The following is an 11,931-nucleotide window of genomic DNA, read 5'->3' as shown; positions in this document are numbered from 1 at the left end:
CCCCAAACAAGGGGAGCAACTCTTATGTTCATGTTGACTCTTCATCTTGAAGGAAAATTAAGACATATCACTTTTGGAAGATTACAGCATCAATTTCCTACCATAGACAAAACCAGTTATAAAACTACAAAATAGTACTTAAAAGGTCTGTCTTGTATCTAAGTAAAAGTATTGAAGAATGTACTTAAAGTTCACAAATTAAGTATTACAATACATTTTATCTAAACTCAGTGAAGCAAGACAAAGAATATGCTGCCCTAAATACTGTACTACCAATACACTCTATTTCTTTGTTTAATCATCTGATATTTTAAAGAAAAGTCTAACACCTGTTGGTTTGTAGATACCCATTTGACACAGGTCAAGTTCATATGGCTTTTATATCCAATTTAACTTTAACAAGGTCATTTGGGGGGTGATGGAAAATAAACCAAACATACAGACTTTAAATCAAGACTCTTGACTAAAATACTGACAAAGTAACGTTTAAAAAGACTCCAGAAGTTAGTTACAGGAAATTTTTCCCTATCAATAACTAGCTTTCTTTCTACCTCCTAGCACACACAAAAAGAAAAATGGCTACAACTTGAAATTTATTTAACTAACCTCAAATAATTCATCATAAAAAGTAACAAAATCCATAGTCTTCATTTGATTTCAATGGCCTCCCTCACACAAGTTGATTTAGTCCGATCAGGAAGAGAACAAGGGTATATTTCATATGAAGAATAAAACCAAAATGGCTGCATGAATCTTAACATCTATGTAATATAACTAGTGTAAGCTCTAATAATTGGAAGCAGACAAACTTGACATCAACATAATCGGAGTAAAATATCAATTTTTATTATTGATTACTTTTTTCCTCATTTATATTATTTTACTCTCCAGGATAGATTTCAAATACACTCTCTGATGACGTATTATTTGATAACTAGGCCTATTCTTAAACTAGAAAGTTTTATTTATTGTCAGATTGAACCACTTGGGGTCATGCCTTATACATGGGATTATTCAAACAAATATTTTTTTTAAAAGAAATTTGGATTTAATCTGTTATGGCTGCATCTGCACTAGACTGTGAAAAAGGTGTTCCTTTAAAACAGAATGTGCCCATTTACATGAAGTTAAATCTTGAGCTTTGAGAAAGAATTTTTTTATATTATTGTGAATGGAAACTGTTCCAAGATAGCTTTAAGGGAAACTCTTTTTAAAGAAGTTGAATTTCAAGTCCTTGCAGAAACTTGGATGTAAAAAACTTTGGCACTGTTATATGATGAAATTTGCTGGGACATTGGGACTTGACATTATATCCGTGTTCAGATTTGGACAGAGAAATATGTTTTGGACAGTGACAAGGGGCTTTCCAATCCACACAAAGATATCAGCTCCCTTAATTAGTGCTACTAAACCATTACAAACTTCATGTACACCAAGAAAGGAGGCTAGCATAAGCTTAGCATGTGTTAAATTTGAGTTTTAAGTATAAAAGAAAGAATTCCATTGGTGATAAGCTCACCAGAAAAAATAAAGGTTTTCATGGTGGAACTTAGTTAACCCTCTGAAAAATAAGTGTAAATGAAATCATATATCCTGAACGCCAAGTAATATAACGTTAAGTGACGTAACTTAGTAACGACTGGTTTATGCGCCGCTTGGGTATATATTGCGTAATTGTGGCAGCGGGGGTATTTTTAGCGTACTGATGTAGGTGGTAAACCAGCCGTAGGAATGAGTCTTAAACAAACTAGCATTATCAGAATGCGTGTTAACCTCACAAAACCAATGGAAATGGAGAAGATTGAATATCAAAAGTTCAATATGTAAAAATCTATAAATAATTTAGTTGATATTGATTACAATAATTCAGTATAATATATCACATCATTATGGTTAGAAAACAAAAATCAAATATCAATAAATTTTATAGGCTAATATCATTGGCGCTGTGGACTGAGTTTTAAAAATCAATACTGCCATCCAGTCACTATACCAATCAATAGTTTACAGTCTTTAACTAGCAAGTCATAAAAACATTGTCTTGAAGGACTGGAGCTGTTGATTAGATTTCATATAATGGTCATCGTAACCTATATCAGCTAGTGATACTAGTCTTAACATACAACATTCCCTTGCTATAGTCTATAGAAGGGTTATTGATTTACTCATAAGCCAATCATGTCCAGCTTGTCTATACTAGTGACAGCACCATTTCTAGTTTCTCTCTCCTACTCAATACTATCAAGGATTCTTCAAAAAGCTCGGTCCAGAGTACCATTATCATGCTTCTAATTTAACCCATTCAATGCCATCAGACTTCAAGGATATTTTCAAGCTCATGTCTACTTCAGTAGTCAAATAGTAAGATCAGATCATATACAAGTATAGCTAGAATTGGAACCCCTTGCTACGACAAAAACAGTTTTAGTAGAATTGCAAAACTACAGTCCTCTAATTGAAAATTGTAATGGTGCAAATGGATGATGGAATTATTTGAAAAACCTCTTTACAAGCTCCTTAAGATTACCTTGGAGAACTCTACTGCTTTTTGGTGTACAGGTTTGCACAACTCCCAAGTTTATTCTTCAAGTTTAAGGCACAACCGTGTTTAATTACAATTATCCATGTCACTTTTCAAAATCAAATATGATCCAAGGTTTGCTTTCAATAGTACAAAATGCAAAATATGTTTCATTGTGAATTGTGAAAATTCTTCATTCAAGAACTACAAAGCATGCTATTTCATGTTTCCTGTAGTATTTTAAAGACTTAAAATTTGGTTTTTTACTATCCATGAAATGGCATTGCTACTCTCTGACTATACTGAGCTTTGATTTTAATTTTTTCTCTCATTTCATAAACATTCAAAATACACTTTGCAACGGTATAACCATTTATCTTTTTTAGTGATTTTACATTTAAAATAGACACACTCATGTGAAAATGATCCACTTTTTGGACTAAAAATTCCCCTTTGTGAAATCCTATTTACATATGATAACTCTTCCAGTGGTTGACATTTTCATCAATCCATAGGCAATCTAAGATTTTCAGTAGTATTTTGTAATTGATATTTCAATTCATTTGAAAATGACTCGCAAAATTCAATTCAGAAATCATTGTAGTCAGAGAGTAATGCATCTTTTAAAGACAAGATCTCTATCTAAAATAATATGAATAAAACATTAACTCACCGAATCTCCTAGCGATGGTAACATGTTTTGTTGATTACCATACTGCCCAAATTGTGGTGGTGGAATATTACTGTCCTTTGATTGGGAAGGAATGTTACTTTGTTGCTGCACTCCCATCACTTGTGTTGTGTTCATTTGTGGTACTGTGGGATTTCCTGGATTTGGTTGTGGCATTCTCACTTGCTGCTGACCTGGAATGTTGTGATTAGGAGGAGCTCCAACTAAATTAGGACGAGGCTGAATTTGTTGTTTCTGCATCTGTAAGAAGTGTTGCTGCTGCTGGGCTTTCAGCATTCTCATTTTTTCTTGCAGATCTAGCATTTGTTGTTGTATTTGTTGTGTTTGAGGCATGTTATATAGATGCTGAATTTGTTGCTGTAACCTCTGAACTTCCATGTTAACATTCTGCTGATGATTAGGATTACTTGGCATCATTGGTTGACTAGGATCAGTATTAATTGGTGCACTAACAGGACCGTTAGTTCCTGACATGGACATTCCAGACTGAATTGGCGTACCATTCACAGAGCCTGTTGAAGAAACAGTAGTAGTTTGAAAGTTTGTGGAACTATAAATCATTTGTTTTGGCGCCACATTAAGATTGGAGTTTGGTGTGCTTTGCATAACTTGTTGAAAGGGGTTAGCAGCAGAAATACCTCCAACTGATGGTGAAACAAGTTGCTCAAGTTGTTGTAAACTGGATTGTCCAAAATTTCCCTGAGAAACATTAGTTAACAGTGATGGTGTCGTTGAACCAGATGATGAATGTGGTGAAGGTGCTTGAGGGCCTGGTTGACCTGGTAACGGTTGACCCATACCGGTGTATGATTGGTGGTACTGCATACTGTTAGGACTTCGGTTAGTAGTAAAGTGCGTGAGTGCATTGGCATCACCCATACCAGTCGCCACAGGGGAAACTGGCACATGCTGATTGCCGGAAAACGAAGAATAGTGCTGATGATTAGCTTGGGGATTGGTCCCTGGGGTTAATTGTGGTCCTTCAGACATATACTCACCAGTAAATCTTGGCTGTTGTATTGTCTGATGGGCGTTATAATTCGGCATCATATTAGATTGAGAAGTAGCTGCCTGAGAGTGGGGAAAGGGTTGAGCAGGTTTAATAGGTCTCTGCTGCATTTGGGCCATCATATTCATATTATTGGGGCTCATTGGCATGGGCATTCTGTTTCCAGTAGGAGGAGATCTCATCCCTTGCATATAATGGGGCTGTGGTTGCTGGGTATTGTTTGGGTAATGTCCTACACTTTGTTGAGATTGTTGTTGCATGTTAAAGTCATGTTGCTGAGGATAAGATGACATGTGGTTATTTCCAACTATCATCTGTTGCTGACGATTCTGCTGTGCCGCCATATACTGCTGTTGTTGATTAGGACTGGATTGTTGGGGTTGATTTGGTGGCCACTGACTATTTGCAACCATTCCCATCTGTTTCGCTTGAGAAGCCATTCTGGGTCTAGGAGACATATTGTAATTATGATACCCTGGCTGTTGTCCTGGCATCAAAGAATTTTGGGGAGGGCTTCCAAACGTTTGTTGTTGGGGAGCTTGTTGCCGTATATTCTGTGCCATTATATTTGGATTCTGCCCGGACATCATTATAGAGTTAGAATCATTCATATGGTGGAGCTTAGGAACCTGATTATATTGATTATAAGCGTCTGGTTGACCAGGATATGGCTGACGATTCATCATCACAGCTTGAGGATTCATACCCCTAAAATTATTCTGAGCAACATTGTGATGTTGAGGATAGCCTTGAAGATTTTGTGACTGTTGCTGATGCATCATCATATCAGGCTGTGCAGGCATTGTCCTCTGTACCTGCATTCCTGGAAGTCCCTGATTCATCATTCCATTCTCTGATGCAGGCAGACCTCTATTATATTCTTGTGTTCCTAGTCCACCATCAGAAGAATTTGTCAATTCACCCATAAAACCTCCATCTGCATCAAATAAACTCAGCATAGGCTCATCAGCCATATTGCTTCAGAGCACAGACGTTGAAAATGTTTCATTCACATCCAATAGTTTCCATAGCGGTTTATCTTGAAGTAAACTAGCAGAATCATCTACCAGTTAAAACATCTGAAAAGAAAAGGAAATAACATAAAGCTGAGCATACAAACTTTATATACTTGAGGACAATTTCTTCCAATTTCTGTAGCAATCAGTAACATTTGAATAAGAACTGAAATTAACAATATTTCGGTTAATCTACCATTAAGGTCGGCATATTTGGGCTTGGTAGTCCTGAATTTTTACTTGCCTCCATTTTAGGCACTGAAACTTTACAGGACTAAAATCTGATGTTATGTCATGTTCCCCCATCAGTTGATTTTTAGAATCTAAATTTCTAAATTTTAAGCATTTACAACTGTTCAAATTTAGTCATTTCAGGAATATAACAAATGGAAGTGGTAAGATACAACAGTTTTATGATGTGCTCAATAATTTGTTCAGTCAAATAAAACATTTTTTTCATAACCGTAGTCTGTGGAAGATTGTGACATTCATTGGATATGATCCTTAAACTTTCGATTAATTGAATGTATCCCATAAAATGTACAACAATGTTGCAAATTGTGGGACAGTATTTCAGTACCACTATAAAGTCAAATCATAATTATGTCAAGTACTTGATACTTCCTGCAAAAGCAGACTGGATTGTCACCTATAACATGGACCATCACAGCGGTTTCCACTCACACATCAGAGTACAAATTCTATCACCCTTGCTAAGGTCTTATCCGAATAGAAATAGGCCTTATCCACTCATCAACTTTCTAGCTAGGCCTATTTATAGTGCAGAGAAACACCAGTTATAAACAGAATAACTATATTTAAACAGGAAATACACCTCAATCAAAGTCAAGTTCACTGTCAAAAATGGTGTCCAAATTTACAAAAAAAAGGATTTTCATTTCTGCTCTACAAAATTTAAGTTTTTATTGAAAGTGAAAGTTAGATGTTGTAAAACCCGCTAGAAATAGACAAAGAAATAAAACATTAGTGAATCGTTTTGTTAGCCAGCAAACAAAAGCACTCAAGTATGTCAATGAGACGGCAGTGATTACCTAGACTCCAGTCAATACACGGCTAGCTGCCATCAAATGACCGATATGGGGTTATTTTGGTATACCACACTATTTACACCAGCACGTGCACGTCATAGACATCAAAACAAAGCCTGATCTGAGTTATTTTAGACTAATTCAATATAATAAATATACTACACTATACATTATAACCCAAATATGCATCGAGTAATTTGTGAACAATAGAAAAAGTTTCCTTTGAACGCCATTTCGACCGTTCTTTTTGAAGAAATTATATCGCAAGAATGAATAGAGAAAGTAGGACACGGGAGGGTCGAGGACTTTCCAATCCTTGTACAGGATGTTTAAAAATGGTCTAAATGATATGTTAAACTGATATGAAAGATTATATATTCATCTCCTACCTGCCTTGTGGTCAAAATTTTCAACAAATATTCAATGGTTGATTTTGTAGACTTTAGGCCGCTAAACCTTCAACATCTTGCATCGTGTGATATTTTGTTTGTTGTTTGTCAGACGTGTTTTGATTGGCTGATTGAATTACTAGAAAATTGTCCATGTTATTGTGATAAAATTGATATTTGGAATTATCATCTAAAAATTCGAGTGATAATCGATAAAATTTATACTTATATCCCCAAATATATAATTTGTATTTTGAAAATATCATTTTTTAATTTTTTATATAAAATTATTCAGTTTGAAATGACCTACCTTTCAACCAATGAAAATGTCTGTACTATGTGACTGTGGTGAGGAAGTGTATCAGCGCTAGTTAGCCATTAACCAATGAAAAGAGAGGATATTGATAAAGACCCGGATGATGGGGCTAAATTTGTTTGCTCCGAGCGTCATCTGTTGAATAGAAAATAAATACCCTTTGTTGATTTCGTGTTGATATCTTCAATTTTGCGCCGTTTGAAATTTCGGATAAAGAAATTAATATAATGAACATTTTTGAATTAACCCAATAAAAAGTAGTAACTCATCCTCATAAAATGTCAATCGTTGATTGCTAGGTACAAAATAAAGAAACTTCAGTTATACAATAGAGCAATATATAGCTACTTTAATATACGCCCACTTATTAGTCCGTAGCGAAATAATATCTATTTTGAACGGATATAAGGTTATAGAATGGAGCTATTTCATATGGGGTATTTTGTTTTTCAGTGATACACTTTTAAATATAAGGTAATATGTACGAAGATAAATTGTTTGTAGTTTCGGTTCTTTAACAAGTAGCTTAAAATTGAGCATTTGAAATAGAAGTGATAAAGGCCAGTTCTTGCCTAGTTAAGGCTTTATGAAAGGCTATGTCTAGTTATAATATATAGGGCCACTTTATCAGAGTATAAGCCTAAGAAGGTATTGTACAGGTTATCGTCTTTTCATCTTGGTCGAAATACCTGAAATATAGTTAATGGTTGATACGGCGAATGGCAACGATTGCGCGCGAATTTCATAGCGGGAACAAATTGTCTGCTAATCGTATGCAAACTAAACTATTTTTAACTATACAGACAAAAAACACGAGAATTTGAAGGGATTTGAATCCGATCTATTTAAACGATATCATGTTTTTTGTGGTTTTACCACCTGTTGAAAGCTTTTTCAACACAGATAGGTTCAGTTTGACCTTTCTTGACCTTGAAAAACTCGAAGACGTTAGCCTAGCTATTTACAAATGCCAAATAATCATTCCCAACGATTTCCAAGTTTCGACAAAATACAATATAACAGAATAGCATAATTTCTTAACACTCACATGTTTGTTATTGTTACATTTTTTTTTTTTGAACCGGTAGACCTTGCAGAATATCCCCTATTTTTTATGGATAGCCAGATGCTTGACTAGGCTAACTAATAGCATTGTTGTCAGCTGGCTGCTGGTAGGCTTACTATCTCTAAGTCGGTAAGTCTCAATTCTTATTCAAATGGTTTAAAGTTTTAAAATTGTGCTTAGGCCCACCAATCTAAGGCCCAGTTAAAATCGGTTTAACAAGTCAAAAATTTTACTTCTTACTTTTCTGCACCATGTGACTGACAAGTCAAGTAAAACCAAACATGTTCAAAAAGGAATATCTTAGTAGTGTTTTATTGAGCAGAGCTTTTAATTGGTTGTATGTTATGACCTAAAAATTGTGTTGCATAACAATTTCTTCAGATCACGCATGGCAAGTGTAGTTCTGTACAGCAAGAACACAAAATGAATCATCTAGATCTACATTAAAATCTACTGGCATGGTCACTTCTGACCCTTTCGGACAAGTGGGGAGGCAAAAGCTCATCTTTTCTGATTTTGGACATGATGTCTCTATGATCAAGGGGGTTGCTTTTTCATTAGTCAACAGGCAGGAGAATAGATATTGATCTGCATACACTTGTTTAAAACACATAGAGAAAGTGTTTGCTAACTTTTGTTCCCTTTCTCTCTGTTGTTCAGTGAATACCAACATGTTTTTAAACTTTATTGCACAAGAAAACTAAAAACAAAAAGTTCTACAAGTTGAATTGTCAAGAAAAATAAAGATAGTTAAATAATTATCACTCATACTGTTGTTGTTTATAGAACAAAAATAAGGAGGGAAATAGTTAACAATTGTTTGTATAATATATTACCAGTTATTCTAATATTCCATAGTGTTTATATATAACATTACATTATGCACATACTTAAATTTAATTATCTATAACCAGTCACAGAATATTGGCTGATACAGCATTCCAAAACTTTATGGGTATCCCTAATACATGAAACTGCCAAGTGGGCAAAGGGGAATAACTCTTTTTAACTAGTAAATCATTTTGTTTATCAAAATAATATTCCAAATAGCATTTTATAGCCTTAGTCAGTAGTGAAACTGAGTGAGCTGGTGACCCTGCATTTCTACTAAATTTGAATATCACATAGAAAAGAAATCATACATACATTCAGAATACATGTGTACAAAACATGAGACAACATTGTTCCGTGCATTGAAGTAAAAGGCTTTTCATTTGTTAATAAATCACATCAATTTTGTTTATTTTAAATTCTCTTTCATATACTTTTAGATTTATTTGTACAAAATAGCTAAGTTCTAGAAAGTCACATGAAGAAATTCTAAGCAGTATTTAACAGTGCATATAAGTTGTTTCCAAAATACCAGAAAAGAAGAAAGACAATACATAGAGTTTATAGAACTACAAATGTTTTAATATTCAAATTCTGCCTCTCTTCAACACATCCAAAAAAAGACTGCAATATACATACAACAAATCCTCTTAACATAACAATATCAACAAATTATTCTAATAAAAGTTTATAATATTTAGTGACTTCCCAAATCTAGTAATTGGTACCAATATGTACCTATGACTAATACAAATCAGTTGATTCATTACTGTCGCATAGTTTTATATCTTTCTCTCAATTTTCCTACAAAATCCCTCTTATTGTTTTTTTTTTTATAATTTTTGAAAATAACTGAAAATTGTAAAAGTTATCCAATGTATATTGCAGTCTAAGATACATGTACATAATACACAATAACAATATTTAATATAATACATATATATTATACACAATAAAATACAGTTTATTTTTTTTTTATTTGTGTTTCATTTATAGTTAAATAAGAACTCAAAAATAGACTGAATTTATATTTGAATGTGTTCAAACTATCATGCTGTTAAAATGAATTCTTTAATATATAGGTTGAAACTCAAATATAAACTCATTGTAAAGCCACCCTTATCCAGTAATAATAATCAGTAACTATGAGTGTCTCATAGCACAGTTACTTAAAATACTTGTTAACCAAGTAATTTTATATTTATAGAAGTAGGTAATGGACCATTTCATCATTTTTTGGATAATCATGTGTCTGTTTCCTTCTTGCGATCAAAAAATCATACTGGCCTATCAAAGCTGAGAAGAGACGAAAATTTAAATCTTGGCAGTCAAAATGTCAAGTCTTGTCATTATGTATTCATAGTCTCATAAATGTTGTTGATCACCCTGCATTTATCACCCTGTTTCAAATGACCAGAAGTGTCATGCATGAATTCATACCTAAATCTAATGTTCAGCACTCAAGATGAAAATGGAATGGATTTAGTAGAAGTCAAAAAAAAAATTAATATAAGAACTGAATAATAACATAAAATTTACAATGTATTTTTGTTGTTTCTTTTTTTAAAATTGTTTTCTTGTGGTAATCATTACATAAAAATCAGCAAAGGATTAGTCCTTTTAGTTCTCACAAAACAACTCAATGAAGAGTAAAATTTAGAGTTCAAGTAGTAATTATCCCCCTTAGCTGAGTTTTTAATATAGAAGATCAACAACAGCCACCACCTTGATTTGAACCACCGCCTGGTGAAGAAATATTCTGATTTGCTGGAGAATGTTGTGGGCCTATTTTAATACCATTTGCCTGTAAGAAAGTTGAAGAATTTGATACAACTGCCTAAGGAAAATAGAAGAATTTGAAATGATTGCTAAAAGGAACAACTACCGAACATTTATTGCAAAAACTTCAGAGAGGTCTTGATATTAGCACACTAGTGGATCTAAAATGGTGAGCTAGAATCTGGCTAAACTAACCAATAAACAAGGGAATGGAAATCTTACCTCATTATTAATATCAAACACACCATCTTGAATTTTTTGATAAATTTCTTTAGCTGTGTTTATAAATGCCTACAAAAAAAATTAGTATCATGTTGAACAAATAGTAGGTCTAGATCAATTTGACTCTGAGATTGTCGCCTGCTAGGCGATTAGGTTCCTTGGGTTTGAGTCCTCTTCAGGGCAAGAAAAGTTCTGTTGCCTGTGCCAATGCTTTCAAGAGTCGGCCTGCTCTCTGCTCCAATACCAATAAAGTGTTTACATCTGTTGGTCATGTATTTTCTAATATGGGTCTTTTAATCAAAATACAAAAATTCTGATGCATAAATTACATAGCCTACCTCCTCAACATTAGCAGCTGTTTTTGCAGATGTTTCCATAAATATTAATCCATGTTCCCTGGCAAAGGCTTCTCCTTCTTCTTTCTTAACTTCTCTCCTAGCTTCTAAATCACTGAAATACCGAAATCACTCATTTTCACTTATTTGAATTGTATCATCCAAACTTTAATTCCAGCCTGTTGCTGTAACCACGAAAGTTAAACCTCCCAGAGCTTGCTGGTTGAGAATGAACCTAATTATGTGGTCTCGCTATGAAAAGCTAATCATTAACCTCAAACAATATTTCTGGACCAAGTGACAAGAATATCATGTTCAATGTTAAGACCTACAGCATTGTTTAAATATAAGCAATTTTATCTTACCTTTTATTACCTATAAGCATAATGACCATATTACTATTAGAATGTTGTCTAGCATCTTCTAACCACGTTGTTAGATGATTAAATGTATCTCGTCTACAAAATGAAACACAAAAGTTTTAATCTGATGTGAAATTTAAAATCCTAATTTACAGACATCATTATTCAGGATAATTCTTACATCAAATCTAATAAACACTAGACACATTTATATTTTCAGAGTTATTGGAATATTTTATTTACAAATTCAAACAATGCCAAGTAGAGCAACAGCTCAGCCTATAAAAAAGCTCTATTTAATTTACTACTATGGTTAATAGTATGATATAAGCGACTTACCGTGTT

At 33.7% G+C, this 11,931-nt stretch overlaps 2 protein-coding genes across 2 annotated transcripts in view; both read right to left on the bottom strand.

Annotated features, from left to right (window-relative positions):
• Positions 1 to 3,109: 3,109 nt before the first annotated feature.
• On the bottom strand, positions 3,110 to 5,195 carry LOTGIDRAFT_174885 (hypothetical protein; the record flags this gene model as incomplete). The annotated part of the gene is made up of 2 exons (XM_009054749.1): positions 3,110 to 3,163; positions 3,195 to 5,195. 2 exons carry the CDS (start codon positions 5,193 to 5,195, stop codon positions 3,110 to 3,112), a joined length of 2,055 nt encoding a protein of 684 aa, XP_009052997.1.
• A 3,537-nt stretch (positions 5,196 to 8,732) lies between these two features.
• The window catches only part of LOTGIDRAFT_239338 (hypothetical protein), a 7,653-nt gene continuing 4,454 nt past the window's right edge, over positions 8,733 to 11,931 (bottom strand). The window contains exons 4-7 of the mRNA XM_009054748.1: positions 11,590 to 11,683; positions 11,228 to 11,339; positions 10,890 to 10,958; positions 8,733 to 10,692 (exon numbers count right to left, since the gene is read on the bottom strand). Coding sequence (XP_009052996.1) covers positions 10,597 to 10,692; positions 10,890 to 10,958; positions 11,228 to 11,339; positions 11,590 to 11,683 — 371 coding nt within the window. The 3' untranslated portion in view covers positions 8,733 to 10,596. The remainder of the gene's footprint in view (positions 10,693 to 10,889; positions 10,959 to 11,227; positions 11,340 to 11,589; positions 11,684 to 11,931) is intronic.

This window comes from Lottia gigantea (assembly GCF_000327385.1).
Source record: "Lottia gigantea unplaced genomic scaffold LOTGIsca_223, whole genome shotgun sequence".
NCBI classification, from domain to species: Eukaryota; Metazoa; Mollusca; class Gastropoda; family Lottiidae; genus Lottia; species Lottia gigantea.
The sequence above is the reverse complement of the archived record's forward strand: the minus strand, read 5'-3'. Positions and strand labels throughout refer to the sequence as shown.